Source organism: Rana temporaria, chromosome 3 (genome assembly GCF_905171775.1).
Source record: "Rana temporaria chromosome 3, aRanTem1.1, whole genome shotgun sequence".
Classification (NCBI taxonomy): Eukaryota; Metazoa; Chordata; class Amphibia; order Anura; family Ranidae; genus Rana; species Rana temporaria.
The window spans coordinates 81252591-81272448 of NC_053491.1; the positions used below are offsets into that span (position 1 = coordinate 81252591).

Sequence of the window (19858 nt, forward strand, 5' to 3'; positions counted from 1 at the left end):
CTAGCGGCCGAGGAAAGGGTTAAAGGTGCCAGAAAAGCTCTGCTTTCTAAGTGCTTTGCAGGCGCTTTGGCAGCAGTGCCCATTGATTTCAATGGCAGGGACTGTTTATGAACAGTACACTGCTCTTGCACCACCCCAAACATGCTGCTTGCAGGACTTTTTTTCCCGTCCTGCAAGTGCACCGCCCCAGTGTGAAAGCACTCAGCCTTTTTAGAGGGTTTCAGCTCCCACTTCCTCCCTGGGCAGCACGGCACTGGAAGGAATGTCACCTCTCCTCCTTCCCTCTCGGTAATCATCTGGGACACGTCACAGGTCCCAGATGATTGCTCGACCAATCATGGTGCGCAGCACAGCTCGTGCATGCGCAGTGCGTCACCCGCATCACTGGGCTCTGGGACAGGTGAGTGTTTATTAAAAGTCAGCAGCTGCAGTATTTGTAGCTGCTGACTTTTAATATTTTTATTTTAGTCGGAACTAACCTTCTGACTTTATAACCACTTTAACATGTAATGGCAAGGTAGGCTACACACATCTGCGGGTGAGGAACGCGTGAGGGAATCGCACATGTTCCTGACCCACAGAGCAATGTGCCACTCTTTAGAAAACGCATGAGGGTTCCAGTAATTGTTAATGACGCCCCCATGCATGCATTGGAAACTGCAGCACTTTTTCACGCACTCTAAACGGCATGGTTCTGCAGGAACATGCGATTCAGTGCAGCGCAATTTAAAAAAAGGTTGGGAACTTTTCCCCCCTGCATTTCTGTGGGTAAGGCAGCTCATTGAAATGAATGGGCTGCCTACATGCAGAAAACCAAACCACACAGATGTGACAAACTCCAACTTAAAGGACACAAACAATTCAAAGATCCTATGATTCAATATGGCCCTGACATCACCTGACATCACCCAGATCAGAAAGAAAAGAGACAAAGCCTTTTGTGAAGATTCTAAAGACATTTATTTGCTCACTAAGTTCTTGAATAGCTGAATTTCTGCAACAGATCCTGTTGTTGTCACGATGCTTCCTTTGATCAATCCAAGGTCTTTGTGTCCATGTGCCGCTGCTCAACCTTCAGTCTGAACCACAGAGCCATTTCTTGCTGCAGATTTCTGCAAAGATCACATTTCCTTGTCAGATAAGTAATGATGAAAAAAAACAGAAGTGTTCACAATTTTTACACCTGCTCCTTGTCATTCTAGTTTATATCCTTTATAAATAATAATAAATTCTCAGGGAATGGGAGAAAAAAATCTACATTTTAAAATAACAATGAACATGTTGAAACGTGTGTATACTGTAGAGAAAAAATTATGAAAAAAAAAAATAAAAAAAAAAAAATAATAATATATATATATATATATATATATATATATAGAGAGAGAGAGAGAGAGAGAGAGAGAGAGAGAGAGAGAGAGAGAGAGAGAGAGAGAGATATCTATTATATATATATATATATATATATATATATATATATATATATAATACATATATATCTATATATAGATATATATAGTATTGTGCAGTGCCTGTAGTCACAGTGTGTACAGACATACAGTGAGCAGACAGTCACATGACTAAGATGTAATTTCTCCTTCAATTCGCCCCTCTGGCATCCCGTCCAATGGAAGTCATGGAGGCGGTGTTTGTTTCCCGTGTGATAAAGTTTTGTTGAGGATGTAATAAAGTTTTGTTGAAGTAGTGTAAACAATATGGCGGCGTCCATGTACAGGGTGACAGGTAGTGCGGACATATGGGGGGCGGGGTGTCTCTTCAGTTCTGTGTGTAATCCGGGTGTTTCCCATCACAATGTCCCCTGTGTGTGATTATCTCCTGTGTGTTATATCCGGGTGCAGTATGACCTCCGTGTTATGAAGCAGGATGAGCTGATCACATGTGAGAAGTCATGGTGGATGATGGAGTGGTGAAGGGGGGACATACACATTGTATTGCTCTGTAGTGATCTCACATTGATTGCTGCTCTCTGCACCACGGGGATGTAGAGGAGCCCTGACTTCACTTGCTGCATGCTTGTTCCCATTTACAGAGTATAGAATCCAGAGACAGCCAGGACACCGCCATCTTTTCATACATTTCTGTGTATAATGTCACTCTGTGTGACTCCACGTCATGGATTTGATTATACCACCCAGCTGTAAAACACTCTTTAAAGTGGAAGTAAAGCCTGAAGCTGACTATGTCCCCTCCCCCCTACTTACCCTGTGTAAAAAAAAAATCTGTGTACTTACCTCTTTTAATTCAGTCATGTGATCCCACAGCTCCTGCTCCCCTGTGTCAGTGAGCAACTGCTGCAGGGGAGAAGAGGGAGCACGGACAATGTCTGGGCCATGTGAGCCCATGGATGATGCCACTGCACAGCTGCTGTCAGGCGCTCCCTGACACAGGGGAGCCAGGGCTGCAGAATCATGTGACTGGACTGGATTTAAGAAAAGGTAAGTACACAGTTCCTTCCCTTTTTTTTCACAGAGTAGTCAGGATAGGTAGAAGTAGGGGAGTGGGGACAATTTTAAGAAGCGTTAAAGTGGTACTTTATCCAAAAGGGGAGGTTCTGCTTCTTTGCATCCAACCCCCACCACTGCCACATTTGGCCCTTTATTGGGGGAGGGAGCAGGTACCTAGTTTTGACAGATGTGTTGTGGTGATCTGAGCCAGGCATTCACCCCTCCCCCGCTGCCCTCTGGGACACATGACAGGTTCCAGAAGACTGCTGGACCATTCACAAAGCGCAGTGCGGCTCGCGTATGCACAGCAGGAAACCAGCTGCCGGTTTCCCTTACCTAAGATGCCAGAACCTGCACCCAAAGCCAATTGAAGAATCTGCTATGTGGACAATGTGCTTTGGCAAGCGAAAATGCTTGCGAGGAGATTTTGAGCTGCAGAAATGGGCTAAGCCACTAATACACAGCAGAAAGTGGAAGTGGAGTGGAGTAGAGGGTTAAAAAGCCCTCTGAAGTTGCAGCCAAAGTCACAAACGTAAGACAAAGAAACAATTTCCTTGTGAATTTAACCACTTAAGATCCGTACCAAAATGCTGCTAAAGGACCCGGCCAGGTTTTGCGATTTGGATCTGCATCGCTTTAACAGACAATTGCGCGGTCGTGCGACGTGACTCCCAAACAAAATTGACGCCCTTTTTTTTCCCACAAATAGAGCTTTCTTTTGGTGGTATTTGATCACCTCTGCGGTTTTTATTTTTTGCGCTAGAAAACATAAATAGAGCGACAATTTTGAAAAAAATGCAATATTTTTTACTTTTTGCTATAATAAATATCCCCCAAAAATATATAAAAAAATGTTTTTTTTCCTCAGTTTAGGCCGATACGTATTCTTCTACCTATTTTTGGTAAAAAAAATCGCAATAAGCGTTTATCGATTGGTTTGCGCAAAATTTATAGCATTTACAAAATAGGGGATAGTTTTATTGCATTTTTATACATTTTTTTTTTTTACTACTTATGGCGGCGATCAGCGATTTTTTTTGTGACTGCGACATTATGGCGGACACTTCGGAAATTTTTTACACATTTTTGGGACCATTGTCATTTTCACAGCAAAAAATACATTTAAATTGCATTGTTTATTGTGAAAATGCCAGTTGCAGTTTGTGAGTTAACCACAAGGGGGCGCTGTAGGGGTTATGTGTGACCTCATGTGTGTTTACAACTGTAGGGGGGTGTGGCTGTAGGTGTGACGTCATCGATTGTGTCCCCCTATAAAAGAGATCACTCGATCGATGACGAAGCCACAGTGAAGAACGGGGAAGCAGTGTTTACACACAGCTCTCCCCGTTCTTCAGCTCCGGGGACCGATCGCGGGACTCCAGCGGCGATTGGGTCCGCGGGTCCCGCGGTCCTGGTCACGGAGCTTCGGACCGGGTTGCGGGCGAGTGCCGCGGGCGCGCGCCCGCGACCTATGGCTGGACAACAGCACAGCACGTACAGGTACGTGCATGTGCCCAGCCGTGCCATTCTGCCGACGTATATGTGCAGGAGGCGGTCCTTAAGTGGTTAATATTGCAGTCTATGGCACTCATATTGCAAGGAAGACACAGAAAAGTAGTCCAAGAACTATTTATTTTTTTGCTGCTACTTGAGTTGAGCATTTCGGAAGGCACCCATTGAAATTAATGTGTTTTGACTTGTCATGTGTCGCAGGTTGCAGCAAGTTGCATGAGAAGTTGCAGCTGTGTGAACCAGGGCTACGTGTATGCAAAGTCCCCACTGAACACCAGTGTTTCCAGTATAGAAAGTAATGGGGAATTCTCCATTTCTAAATTGTCAAGTGAGGAGAAATCTTCCAATGGAGAAACCTATTTTGATGATCGCTTTCTAAGAGGTGATATCCACTCGCTTTGGAGAGATCGTTCCTGCTCACTCTCTTGGACAGGAAGTGAAGGGAAATCTCCCTGATGGCCTGGTAGGGGTCTTATCCATGTTCCATCCATTTAAAGCCAAACTATGGTGCCTTTACACACACTTCACTGTCATAAGATATACATTGGTTCAGTTTCTGATGGAGGTTCACCACCTTCTCAAAATTTTACATTTTTATAATGTCATCTATACTTGTTTCTTACTAATATTTCTTATTATTTTCAGGGTTATTTTGTAGGATTAATGGCATCATTCAGACAAAAAGAAGCCTATCTGTTTCCCAAACGTTGGTCCAGAAGATTACAGATTCCTTGTGGAAATTGGGACGGCTCAATCATGTTGCCATTGCAGTCCCTGACTTAGAAAAGGCCAAGTCTATGTATCAGAATGTGTTGGGAGCCCAAGTGAGTGAGACGGTCCCTCTTCCTGAACACGGAGTGTACACAGTGTTTGTAGAACTTGGAAACACAAAGCTGGAACTTCTGCATCCCCTGGGACAGAACAGCCCAATCTCTGGCTTCCTGCAGAAGAACAAGGCTGGTGGAATGCATCATATATGCATTGAGGTACTTTATATACTATATCGTTTTAAATATAGATTGTCACTTTGGGTTTCTGATGGGTCTGAGCCCTTCCCTACTTGTATATCAAAAGCTAAAAGAAAAGGTCAAGCCTCTGTCATTTTAAGGATGTAAGCAAAGGCAAATAACAGCAGTTTATGCTGCAATTCTCCCTTTCAGTCCAAATATTTCCTCCACAGTACTTTTTTTTTTTTTTTCTGCCACTAGATGTGCTGAAATTGACAGTTTTAACTTCTCCAGACCCGGGCCATTGTAAAAAGACAGCCACAAGGTGGCTCTATAGGTCCGGGAGGCCGTCTTTTTACAGCCTCTGCTCCTCCTAAATACAGAGACCTGTCAGGGAGAGGAGACGGATGCTAGGTCTCTTGTATATAGAGACTAAGGATGAGCTCCAGCGTGTTCGCATGGTACACGTGCAGAGCCCGCCAAGAAGTCTGCACGGCGCTGCGCTAATCACAGCCAGGGAGACATTTCCCGATCTCTGTAGCCGAGCATCGGGACAATGTCTCCCTGGCTGTTATTAGCACAGTGCCGTGCAGACTTCCTGGCGGGCTCTGCACCTGTACCATGCGAACACGCTGGAGCTCATCCTTAATAGGGACACAGATTGGTTACCTCCCCCAGTCAGTCCCCTCCCCCCACAGTAAGAATCACTCCCAGGGAACACATTTAACCCCTTCCTCGCTCCCCTAGTGTTAACCCCTTCCCTGCCATTCACATTTATACAGTAATCGGTGCATATTTATAGCACTGTTCGCTGTATAAATGTGAGTGGTCCCAAAAATGTGTCAAAAGTGTCCGATGTGTCCACTGTAATGTCGCAGTCCTGACTAAAATCACAGATAACCGCCATTACTAGTAAAAAAATTAAATAAAAAAAATTCAGAATTTTATCCCCTATTTTGTAGCCGCTATAACTTTTGCGCAAACCAATCACTATACGCTTATTGCGTTTTTTTTTTTTTTTACCAAAAATATGTAGAAGAATACGTATCGGCCTAAACTGAGAAAAAAATTGGGGATATTTATTATAGCAAAAAGTAATAAATATTGTTTTCTTTTTTTTTTTTTTTAATTGTCAGTCTTTTTTTGTTTATAGCGCAAAAAATAAAAACCGCACAGGTGATCAAATACCATCAAAAGAAAGCTCTATTTGTGGGGGGAAAAAAGGATTTCAATTTTTGTTTGGGAGCCACGTCGCACGACCGCGCAATTGTCATTCAAAGCGTGACAGTGCCGAAAGCTGAAATTTAGCCTGGGCAGGAAGGGGGCCCAGTAAGCAAGTGGTTAATAAAGGCCAGCATCATTCAACCCACTCTTTCTGGGCCCTTTTTGTCATATGGAGACCGGTGTTTTGTCCTTTCACCTTGGCCTCTGAATGGATGGCTATTTTAAATGTGAAGGCAACCCATATCCTGGTAAAGTAATTATACAGTGGAACCTCGGATTGCGAGTAACGTGGTTTTCGCAATACGAGCAATTTTATTTTTTTTAAATCCTGAGTCGGTTTGCGAGTGTTGTCTCACCAAACGAGCAGGATTCAAGCCTCTGCGGTAGCCGAATGATCTCCAAGTATTTCCGAGTCTCTACGGCACCCCCCAAATCTGGCCACATGCGGAATTGCATGCCATAGAACTAATTATTTTTGTTTCCATTGACTTTTATGGGGAAACTCGCTTTGATATGCGAGTGCTTTGGATTACAAACATTCTCCTGGAACGGATTATGCTCGTAATCCCAAGGTTCCACTGTACTGAGCAATGTAAAGGGGACCTGTTATCTCAGCTGTTACATGGCACATCTTGGGCTTCTACCTAGGCTTGTTACATCTATTTGCAGGCTTCCAGTAGAGGTTAGGGTTGCCACCTCATTCCTTTAAACCCGAGCACATATTAATGGCCGCTTAAGCTGGTAATTAAACTCACTGGCCCGGATTCAGAAAGGAGATACGACGGCGTATCTCCTGATACGCCGTCGTATCTCTGAGTGTGCGGGGTCGTAACTATGCGACTGATTGATTCATAGAATCAGTTACGCATAAATTTCCCTAAGATCCGACCGGCGTAAGTGTCTTACACCGTCGTATCTTAGGCTGCATATTTACGCTGGCCGCTAGGTGGCGCTTCCGTATATTTACGCAATGAATATGCTAATTGGGTAGATGCGCATTTTTTTTACGTCGTTTACATTCGGCTTTTTTCGGCGTAAAGTTACCCCTGCTATATGAGGCGTAGCCAATGTTAAGTATGGACGTCGTTCCCGCGTCGAGTTTTGAAAATTTTGCGTAAGTCGTTCGCGAATAGGGCTGTACGTAAGTTACGTTCACGTCTAAAGCAATGACGACTTGCAGCGTAATTTTGAGCATGCGCACTGGGATTTTTTCACGAACGGCGCATGCGCCGTTCGTAAAAATACGTCAAATACGTGGGGTCACAGTGAATTTAAATAAAACACGCCCACATCATCCCCATTTGAATTAGGCGGGCTTACGCTGACACACATACGTTACGCCGCCGTAACTAAGAGCGCAAGTTCTTTCTGCATACGGAACTTGCGCCCTAAGTTACGGCGGCGTACCGTATCTGAGATACGTTACGCCGCGCCGACAGATACTGCAATGTATCTGAATCCGGCCCACTGCCTTATCTGCATTAAATTAGCCTCAGAACCTTTGTAATTAATATGTGTTTGGGTTTAAAGGGACAAGGTGGCAGCCCTATTGGAGATACTAGCTCCAGCGCACATACATCATTGTGTGCGATAATGCAAAGGTGTACTTGGCTCCAGAATTTGCATCATTTCCTGAGACTGATGCTCTTCGTGATACAACTTTTGGGATTTTTCAGACTGCTGGTCATTTCCATTTTACAACAGTAGAGGGCAATATATATAAAATTGTATTGAGGTCGGAACTGCACAGAATCTGGTGAAGATTTTTAATAAAAATGTACATATTATGGGGCAGATCCACAAAAGAATTACGCTGGCGTATCTATTAATACGCCGCGTAATTTTAAAATTCCCACTTGGATCTTTGTTTTGTATCTACGTCTTAGTACGCCGTCGGATCTTAGGTGCATTTTTTCCGCCGGCCGCTAGGTGGCGTTTCCGTCGAATTCCGCATCGAGTATGCAAATTAGCTAGTTATGGCGATCCACGAACGTACGTCCGGCCGGCGCATTTTTTTACGTCGTTTGCGTTCGGCTTTTTCCGGTGTATAGTTAAAGCTGCTATATGGTGGCGTACTCAATGTTAAGTATGGCCATCGTTCCCGCGCCAAAATTTGAATTTTTTACGTTGTTTGCGTAAGTCGTTCGCGAATAGGGATTTGCGTAGAAGGACGTCACCGTCGTAAGCATTGGCTGGTTCCGGTTTAATTTCGAGCATGCGCACTGGGATACCCCCACGGACGGCGCATGCTCTGCTAAAAAATGTTTTTGTTTACGTCGGGTCACAACGTATTTACATAAAACACGCCCCCATTACATCCATTTGAATTCCGCGCCCTTACGCTGCCAAAGATACACTACGCCACCTTAACTTACGGCGCAAATTCTTTGAGGATTCGAAAAAAAATAAAAAGTTACTGCGGCGTAGTGTATCTTAGATATGCTGCGCCCGGCGGAAAGATGCGTGGAGGTACGTGAATCTGCCCCTTTATCTATACAATAAGGCTCCTTTCACACGGGGTGGATAGAATTCAGCTTTTAGCTGCGGATAGATGAAGTTATCTACGGCACCTAAACTCACACAATGCTTTCCTATGGCCCCATTTACACACTGCGTTTAGCAATGATTTCTTTACATGAGGTTTTGTGCGGTTAGAAAGAATAAATATGACTGCGTCCAGGACCAATTTAGCGCAGCTATATGCACATAACCGCAGTGTACTATTTTACCTGCGAATAGCAGCGGCAACGAGGAAAGAAAAACAGGAAGCACATCAGAATTGTCAAGAATGTTCCACTGCAGCTAAACGCAGCTGCATGTAAATGCTGCTAATCGCAATATACAACTGCAAGTGATTGCTGTGACTGGAGATCTGGAATTTTAAAATAACAAAACATGCTTTTAAAGTAGATGTAAACCCAAATTTATTTTTTGATGTCACAATGAACAGTATAAGATTTCCTATCATCTGTGCCCAGTCTTGCCACAAAGAGTTAATCCAGCTCTGAGCAATCCTCTTCTATTGTTCAGTGAAATAAAACGGACTTGCAGAGAAAAACCTTAGTCTGTTCCGCCCCCTTGCTGTGAATGACAGGTTATTTACATATCTCATGCACTAGCCTGGAGACAGGCATTATTTTTTAATTCCCACCCCCACTCCTTTTCTGAAGTCATGTGGCTACTTTTCTGGATTTTGACTGGATGTTAGTGATAATAGCAGAATTTAGTGTAAGGAATACACAGGAAAAATGCATGTTGACAATGGGAGTGTAGAGGTCAGCGGGGAGTCTACTGACATCACAACTCCACTCACAGAGCTCCAGACAACAGATCCACCCACAGAGTGTGCAGTTTTTCAGTTCTTATAACAGACAGAGGGGGGACATTTGAAGTAAGGACACATGCAGGAGGCATCTATATCCTTATAGATCAGCACTATGGCAGAAGTTGAGAAAGGATGAGAGTGGGTTTACATCCACTTTAACAGCGGCAGAACAGCCACCCATGTGAAAGAGGCCTCAAAGTAACAAATGCAATTTCTTTACAATGTGTTTAGGATTTTCACAAAAGAAACCACTTACAACTGTAAGAGGAATAAAAACAAAGTACAGTAGTACAATACCACAGGGTGCCAGAGGAAAAGCATAAAAGAGGACTACGCAGAGCCCACAATGTAATCCTCAATGCAATTGCACCTTGCAATAGACACTCACACACAAGAAAACACTCATAAGTGCAATTTAATAATTTATTGAAATTTGAACATGTCGGCTAAAATCAACTGCCCTATAATATTGTGTACAATTCCCTGTGTATGATGGGTACCAGGTCTAAATCAGAACAGTTGTCATGGACAAACAAGTGCTTTTTGCATTTTTAATAAGGAGACATTTATATTTGTTTGGTATTCAGTTAATAATTCGATTGTTATTGAATTTTATTTAGAGCATTTTACTAGAAGAATAAGTCATTCTGCAGCAGTCTGATTGAATGTCATGCTGGTAAAGGTCAATTCCTAGTTCACTATGCTAGTGTCCTCCCTTGTCATTGATTAGTTTGCGCAATATTCATTTCCCAAACCTATCATAGTAAAACATTCACCTCCAATACTGTTGTTGAAGGCAGTCATACACAAAGTAAAATATCGCTCTGAAATTCCTAGGACGGTATTAACCATTCTTTGAGGGCCAGTGAGTAAGTGTACAGTCACTGACGTGTTTCTGCGCTTGATCAATGATATTCGCCACAAGGGCACATAGAAAACAATTGTTTTCTGTGTGTCTTGTTCACACCACAGGGCTGGTGTGATGTGCGGAGTAGAAAAATACAGACATGCTGCATTTTTTGCAACACATTGAAAGGCATTGAAGCTCACCACAGAGAATGAGTGCGCTGCTGTGCGAAAACATGAATGATGTGTCAATTTGTCACACTTTGCTAACATTAAGAAAAAAATAAGTAAGCTGTACGATGAGCTGAAACAGCCCTTCACTGCTAGCTACAATGAACACCAACCTGCCTGCTGAAACAGCGATTTAGTATATGACAAGTGCTGGCATAATATATTCCCATTCAGATTCATTGGCAGTTAAAACTGAATTCCACAACCCCCTTCCTTGCTCCCTCTCAGTGTAAATTCATTTACGTCTTTAGGCTGGTTATGTGACATTCATGGTCCGTTGTCTATTCAGTTCTTCTCCCGTGCTGGGCGGGCCACTATAATGTAGTAATGTAATCCGATTTCTGCATTTTTGTATTAGAAAGCCACCTACTGTATGATTGTATGTAAATGCAAGGTGCCATAGTGATGAAGTTCCATAATGCCCTGCACTCACAACATGCCCTCAGTCTTCCAGGTTGAATGATGTTGGGAAGGGGGGAGTCACCACTCCTGGTGGGTATGCTGAGCAATCAGTGGCTTCTCAGGAAAACAAGGGTGTCGGCAATGCACAAGGCAAATGATAGGGGCTAGGAAAATGGACAGCCGCACTACAATAGACCTTTCGGTTGTCTTTTATTGTAAAAACAGAACAGAAAATGCACTACAAAAATACAGCAAAAAGTGGGGATAGCAGCCAACGCGTTTCACACTCTGGATCAGTGCTTAGTCATGGCTGACTATGACTAAGCACTGATCCAGAGTGTGAAACGTGTTGGCTGCTATCCCCACTTTTTGCTGTATTTTTGTAGTGCATTTTCTGTTCTGTTTTTACAATAAAAGACAACCGAAAGGTCTATTGGAGTGCGGCTGTCCATTTCTATTTAAATGATGTTGGGTGCCATTTACTCAGGAGGACTAAGGACATCCTAGTGGAAAAAGGTAATTTTGTGTGTGAAACAACACCAGAGAGGAGATAATTATTGCAAGCAGAGCTCTTCTCTTTCTTTTTTTTTTTTTTTATACTGCTTTGAAATATCTGATTTGGTAAATTTCCTGGACATGTTTTTTCCCCCTTATTCATCTTCAAACATCTTTGATCAAATGACAACAGACTGTATACTACTTTTATAATTTTACTCAAATTATTAGCCATTCACATCTATAACATCCGTTTAGATTGGTAAGGTTTGTGACAGGTTTACTTAAAGTGGAAACTAAAGTTCTGCTGTAATTCAATGAGCAGACAGGTTTTCATTGCAGAAGAGACATGCATTGTCTCTTCTACAATAAATGACTAGAGAAAAATAAATTACCGCGCTAAAAAAGTGTTATACACACAAAATTACAAAGGAAAAAAAAATTGGAGTTGCGCTGTGCACAGTTAATACCAAAGAAATTAAGCTAATACAAATTATATGGTGAAGAACAATATGTGAACGAAATAACCCTTGCAAGTGAATAAGGGAAGTCCAATTGTAAATTAAAGTTCAATTGGCTAAGACAAGCCAGAAAGCTTGCTGCTGTACTCCCAGTTGAAAGGAATAAATCTTGTGTAGAAACCAGTCCAAATAATTAGAAGTCCAGTAAACAAACAACCACCACCAAGGATAACACCTATTGCAAATGGAGGCTTACCAGAAGGCAAGCATAACGAGCCTGCCACTGTAAACCCCAGCCTGGGCCTTTAAGACATCCACACCGGGTAGGAACCAGTCAAGGAATCTCCAGATGGATCGCCGGCAGGTATATGTGTCAAAGGAATAATATATGCATAGTGAAGTATTGCAAAATGAACATAAATAAAAATAGCTGTCACTTGTTAAGTGCCACCATCACCAGATCACCTAATGAAATGAAGGCTTACCAGAAGCCAAGTAGTATAAGCTTGTGGCTATACACCCTAGCCAGGGCCTTTTAAATGGACCGACTTGCTGACTCAGATGTCCCACAGATCCAAGCCTCCAAATATCACACCAGCAGTGATTACCAAAAAAGGAATGAAGGAGCCCACATAGTAAAGTACGTTTTTAAAATCCTCCCAAATTTAATAAAAAATGCACTTACAGAAATACAGATGAATAAAAGCATGGACAATTGTAAAGCCGGCCGGCTTACTCGAACGCCCGTTCCACTCGGATCGTCACGTCATACGTCAGCACGTCACCTTCCCGACGTACGTTTCATCATAAAATTGACGTCGTCTGGGGCACTTTTTTTTTTCCTTTTTTTCCTTAATAAATGACACCTACTTGCCTGATCACGTGATCCGAGAGGTTATAAACAGAGCTGTGCTTAGTCTATAGCAGCCTGCCTGATCCTGTGTGCCGGATGATTAGGCCTGTGCAGGAGTGACATTATCCTGTGCCAGCCAATGAAAGGGTCTGAAAACCACTACACAGAAGAGGGACTGTTGGAAAGTGGACTACCTCTGTCTTTTTAGTTCCACTTTAATTTCTTACCTCCTGTTGATTCTGCCCAGTGAACAGGTCAGTAATTTGGCAATGGCAGTACATTTGTACATGTTAGAAAATCTCATCTTCCTGGACAGATATGTTTGAAAACCAACATGCATTTTGCATTAAAAGTGGCAGTTTAGTTAGAAAATGAAGTCCTGCTACATCACTTCAGGTTGGCCCCCTTTGCATGTATAGCATTAGGTAGTACAACATTAAAAATAAGTGCCTATATTAATGTAAATCCATTAATACTGTCACCCTGCTCTGCACATGCTCAGTTGCTCTCTATTTTTAGGCACACTGAAGAGTTTGTAGAGGCCGATCTGCTGACAGCCTCAAAGTGGTATTAAATCCTCCTATCCTTTACAGCCAAGGAAGCTGCTTCTGTTTGATCTGCAGCTGCCATGGTGCTGCACATGTGATCAATTATGACACCGGCCACTTGATGGTTTCACAGTTTGGTTGAGGACACAAGCAAATGTGACAGTTAGCAGTTCCAGCATTCCAGCAATGGAACTGTTTTTTGAAACCATTAAATTGATGGGTTTAGTTCCGCTTTATGATTTACTGCTGTTCAGGGGCTCATGGCTTCAACAAAATGGCAGCCTCCAGCAAGAAGACACGGGAACAATGCTGGAGGCAATTTACAGCACACACTAATTTTGGTAGCATGATTATAAATGTGCAATGTATGTTCCTTACTTAAAGAACATAATTTTTTTATGAAGTTGTTAAAGCAGAACATTACCCATAACTGCCCTGTCAATTATGTCTTCACAGGTGGATGATATTAAAGAAGCAATGTCCGATCTGAGAAAGAAAAACATTCGGCTTCTAAGTGAAGAGCCTAAAATAGGTGCCCATGGAAAGCCAGTTGTCTTCCTGCACCCAAAAGACTGTGACGGTGTCCTGGTGGAGCTTGAACAAGCGTAGTGCTCAGGGTCGTATTAAATCCATGGAATTAAAGAAAGTAAGGTCAATTGTGGATCTTCAGAAAGTTTGACTACACTTAAATTATGATCATTCTCTGTGATTTGTCTTCATGTACGTAAACTGATTGTCTAGCATATGAATTAAAAATGTTCTACTTTCCTTAGCTTTGTAAATAATTAAAGCAATGACTAATTAACTTGCAACAATTATTTGTTTAACTTTAAAGGGGTTTGGTGACCGAATTTGTATTACTGTTGCAGCAAACATTAATTTGGAACTTTAGTCAGACAAGAAGTCCTGCTGGATCACTTCTTGCTGGCCCCCTTTGCAGGTATAGCGATGTAAAACTTTAAAAATAAGTGCCTATACTGTTTAACCACTTCCATACCGGGCCTATTTTGGCACTTCTCTCTTACATGCATAAATCATACTTTTTTTGTTAGAAAATTACTCAGAACCCCCCAAACACTATATATGTTTTTTTTAGCAGACACCCTAGGGAATAAAATGCCGGCCATTGCAACTTTTTATCTCGCACATTATTTGCGCAATCATTTTTCAAACGCCTTTTTTTGGGGAAAAAAAACGGTTTTGTGAATTAAAAAATAACAAAACAGTAAAGTTAGCCCAATTTTTTTGTATAATGTGAAAGATGAAGTTACGCCGAGTAAATAGATACCTAACATGTCACGCTTTAAAATTGTGCACACTCATGGAATGGCGCCAAACGTCAGTACTTAAAATCTCCATAGGCATTGCTTATTTTTTTTTTACATGTTACAAATTTAGAGTTACAGAGGAGGTCTAGTGCTAGAATTGTTGCTGGCTTTCTAACGCACGCGGCGATACCTCACATGTGTGGTTTGAACGGCGTTTACATATGTGGGCGGGACTTACGCCTGTGTTCGCTTCTGAGCGCGAGCTACCGGGCATAGGGACGTTTAAATTTTTTTTTTTCATTATTTTATTTTTTATTTTACTCAATTTCTTTTATTTTTACACTTTTTTTGATCACTTTTATTCCTATTACAAGTAATGTAAACATCCCTTGTAATAGGAATGGTTTGTGACAGGTACTCTTTATGGAGAGATGCAGGGTCAATAAGACCCCACATCTCTCCTCCAGGCTGGAAAGCATTAGATTGTGAAAAAAAATTCACCGATCTAATGCTTTCAGCCGCGATTGCGGCTGTGTTTACATTCCAGGACCCGGGTGTGACGTCATAACATCGCGCGCAGGCCTCCGACGATCATAGAGATGACTGGTGACCATCTGGTCACCAGTCTACTCTATGGTTTCCATCGGACGCCGGCGGATGGTTTCTCTGGGTCTCCGATGGCAAAGGAGAGCCCGGAGAAGCACCGGATGGCGGCGGGAGGCGTCCCCTCCCGCCGCCTATAAGAACGATCAAGCGGCAGAACTGCCGCTTTGATCGTTCTTATGGTGCAGGGATTCGCCGGCTGAAGAGATGGATATCTGAATGATGCCTGTGGCTGCAGGCATCTTTTAGATATCCCCACTGAAAGTCCAGGACGTCATATGACGTCCTTGGGCTGGAAGTGGTTAAAATCCAGTAATACACTGTCTCGCCCTGCTCTGCACATGCTCAGTTGCTCTCTATTTTTAGGCATTGTACAGAATTTGTAGAAGTCGATCTGCTGATAGCTTAAAGATTTACTACTGCTCAGGGGCTCTGGGATTCAGCAAAATAGCAGCCTCAACGAAGAAGAAACCGGAGCAATGCTGGAGGCAATTTATAGCACACACTAATTTTAGTAGCATAATTATTTAAATTCTATATACTTTTTTTATTGGTTTTCTGAAAAAGTTGTACAATACAGAGCCTTTGGGCATTCCCAGGCTCAAACAGCACAAAACAATCAAAAAGAGAAAAACACAACTACTACAATGAGTAGCATAATTATTAAAGTGGTTCTAAAGATCCTCATTTTCACTTTCCCTAAGCTGTGGTCACCTGATCATCCAGCATCAATTCCCTATCTTCTCTGCATACTTCCTGTACACATTCCAAGTGGCTGGCCAATGGAGGGGTCCTCTCAGGATCCTGAGGACTGTTATCAGGCTGAGGAGAGTGAAGGGGACTGGCTGATAAGGGTTAATGTGCACTACTGGACTAGAGGTCCCTGCAGCTGGAATTGAGAGACCTAGATAAGAGGACTGACTTATCCAGATGAGAAAAAAATAAAAATAAACACCTGAAAGGATTGGTTGAGGTGGTAGGGGGCTTATACAGCTAATAGACCCCAAATCCCACCCTAAACATGACCTGTCATGGCCCATGCCATCACAAGGGGTGTTACCCATCCCTTGTGATAGCATAAAAAAGTGATTAAATAAATAAGGCACAGCGTAAAATTAAAAAATAATTTTAAAGCACCCCCATCCCTCCATGCTCATGCGCAAAGGCGAACAAACGCATATGTCCCGCACACCTATGTACACAGCGATCACACCACACATGTGAGGTATCACCGCGAACGTCAGAGTGAGAACAATTATTCTAGGGCCAGACACCCTGTGTAATTTTAACCACTTCCATACCGGGCACTTATACACCTTCCCGCCCAGACCAATTTTTAGCTTTCAGCGCTGTTGCACTTTGAATAACAATTGCGCGGTCATGCTACACTGTACCCAAACAAATTTTTTTTTTATCATTTTGTACCCATAAATAGAGCTTTCTTTTGGTGGTATTTGATCACCTCTGGGATATTTATTTTCTGCAAAAAAAATTACCGAAAATTTAGAATTTTTTTTTGTTTCTGTTATAAAACATTGCAAATAAGTACGTTTTCTCCTTCACTGATGGGCACTGATGGTACTGCACTGACGGGCACCGATGAAGTGGCACTGATGTGGTGGCATTGATGGGCACTAATATGCGGCACGGATGGGCACTGATAGGCGGCACAGATGGGCTTGGATAGGCGGCACGGATGGGCACTGATAGGCGGCACGGATCGGCACTGATAGGTGGCACAGATGGGCATAGATGATTGTATGCGTTGTACTAATGGATGCCAATCAGTGGGCACTGATAGGCATCCATTACGGCACTGATTGGCATCCATTTTTTGTGTCATTGTCATCCCTGGTGGTCTAGGGTGGCATACCTTTTTTTTTTTGCATCCCTGGTGGTCCAGTGGGCATCCTCGGGGGGGCTGTGCTGATAATTGATCAGCACAAACCCCCCTGTCACAGGAGCAGCCAATCGGCTATCCTCTACTCACGTCTGACAGACGCGAGTGAGGAAAAGCCGATTGCCGGCTTTTCCTGTTTACATGGTGATCAGCCGTGATTGGACACGGCTGATCATGTGGTAAAGAGTCTCCGTGAGAGACTCTTTACCTTGATCGGTGTTGCGGGGTGTTAGACTGACACCCTGCAACAACGATCGCCGCAATGCGCGCCCCCCAAATCCTGAGGACGTCCACTCAGGATTCTACAACCACTTTGCCGACGTCAATTTGTCATTGGCGGGCAGCGGTTAAACTAGTCTAGTCAGCCGTAAAGGCTTTTAAAGGAGAAGTTCACTTTTCATATAACATATTCCCATATTTGTGGTGTAACATGTTATGAATGCATCAGCCCCCACTGTGACTGCTAGCGGGGGATCTTCTTTGAAAAACCATTGCACAACTACCGTGTGACATAAAAAACTGCAACACCCACCATTTTATTCTATATGGTCTCTGCTTAAAAAATAGGGCCTGGTTTACAGCAGTGGCCAGAAGGCAGTAAACAAAAAAAAAAGGCATTTGAGCTGTGATTTTACCACATTCCGACTGCCCAGTTGCACGTTAACATTGCCACGGTCGCAAAAACAGAAAATCTCAATGGCAATATATACTAGGTTGTGGCGTTGCCACCTCAACTCGATAGGACTGGTTAGCTAAATTCCCCCTACAGCATTCTCTGTAGCCAACACCTCAAGGGTGGGAATCTGTATGCTGCCATGAAGATGCACCAGGAAAGAAAAATTACGGTAAGCAGTGTATAACATTTTCCTGGCACATCATGGCACCTTACACTGGAAACTACCTCACCAGTCAAGTGGATGCAGAGGAAAAAAAAACTATCAACCGGAACTGCCACGACTAGCTTGGATAACAGATCTGCCAAACTTTTCAAAAGCTGCGCCAAATCCAAATGGTAATGCGAAATGAATGTATTCCTGGATGACGATGCGTCTGCTTCAGAGCTCATTTCCAGGGAAACTGCTGTATGCTGCCCAGGAGGTGGGTGCTGTATAATTGAGTAGACTTCCTTTATAGTCTTGCCATACGACAGCCAGGATGATATGGTGTGAGAAGATGCCGCTTGTCTTCGTGAGGGATTACTAGATCTGCTTTCCTGAATGATTTGGTGGCTGCCAGAAGAGGAGGTTCGAGGCTGCTCTGTGCACAACCATTGCACAGAGCAGAGTTTCTAAAGCAAACTTTTTTTTTTTTTTGGATTGAAAAAGGTATGGACTCCAGAGAGATATAATTTTGCCCCTGTACAAATAATTAGCAAGACCTTGTTTGGAATAAGCAGTTCCGTTTGGGGCACCAATTCACAAAAAGGATATCAGGGAACTGGAGAAAGTGCAGAGAAGGGCAACAAAACTGATAAGAGACATGGAGGAGCTCAGCTATGAGGAAAGATTAGAGGAACTGAATTTATTCTCTTGAGTAAAGGAGATATGAGCAACATGTATAAATACATAAGGGGTCCATATAGTGAACTTGGTGTTGTTATTCACGTTAAATGTCACAGAGGATAAGGGGGCACACTTTATGTCTAGAGGAAAAGAAAGATTTAATTTCCATTTATGGAAAGGATTCTTGACAGCAATAAGCTGTGAAAATGTAAAATAGACTCCCTCAAAAACTAGTTCTGGCCATCTTAGTAGATTGTGTGTTTAATTTTTTTTTTATAATAATGAGCTGAATGCAAACTATAACTGGATAAAACATTTATAGGTAACAACACCAGGGGTAGCTTATCCAGGGAACACTTGGCAGCCTTCTGAGTGAGATATATATATATATAGATATACACACACACACAGTATCTCACAAAAGTGAATACACCACTCACATTTTTGTAAATATATCTTTTCATGTGTCGACGATGAAGAAATGACACTTTGCTACAATGTAAAGTAATGAGCGTACAGCTTGTATAGCAGTGTAAATTTGCTGTCCCCTCAAAATAACTAAACACACAGCCATTAATGTCTAAACCACTGGCAACAAAAGTGAGTACACCCCTAAGTGAAAATGTCCAAATTAGGCCCAATTACCCATTTTTCCTCCCCAGTGTCATGTGACTTGTTAGTGTTACAAGGTCTCAGGTATGAATGGGGGAGCAGGTGTGTTAAATTTGGTGTTATCGCTCTCACTCTCTCATACTGGTCACTGGAAGTTCAACATGGCATCTCATGGCAAAGAACTCTCTGAGGATCTTTAAAAAAAAAAAAAAAAAAAAATTGTTGCTCTAAATAAAGTTGGCATAGGCCAGGGATATGCAAATAGCGGACCTCCAGCTGTTGCAGAACTACAAGTCCCATGAGGCATTGCAAGACTCTGACAGCCACAAGCATGACACCCAGAGGCATGATGGGACTTGTAGTTTTGTAACAGCTGGAGGTCCGCCAATTGCATATCCCTGGCCTAGGCTATAAGAAGATTGCCAAGACCCTGAAACTGAGCTGCAGCATGGTGGTCAAGACCATACAGCCGTTTAACAGGACATGTTTAACTCAGAACAGGCCTCGCCATGGTGGACCAAAGAAGTTGAGTGCATGTGCTCAGCATCACATCCAGAGGTTGTCTTTGGGAAATAGACGTACGAGTGCTGCAGAGGTTGAAGGGGTGGTAGGGGGTCAGCCCGTCTGTTCTCAGACCATACACTGCATCATTCTGATGTCACTGCGT

At 42.8% G+C, this 19858-nt stretch overlaps 1 protein-coding gene across 1 annotated transcript; it reads left to right on the forward strand.

Moving 5' to 3' along the window:
- Window positions 1-1665: 1665 nt before the first annotated feature.
- MCEE (methylmalonyl-CoA epimerase) lies at window positions 1666-14111 on the forward strand. Its single transcript, XM_040342813.1, has 3 exons — window positions 1666-1740; window positions 4620-4960; window positions 13763-14111. The coding sequence occupies exons 1-3, from the start codon at window positions 1713-1715 to the stop codon at window positions 13913-13915; spliced, it is 522 nt and encodes a 173-aa protein (XP_040198747.1). The 5' UTR covers window positions 1666-1712; the 3' UTR covers window positions 13916-14111.
- The last annotated feature ends 5747 nt before the right edge of the window (window positions 14112-19858 follow it).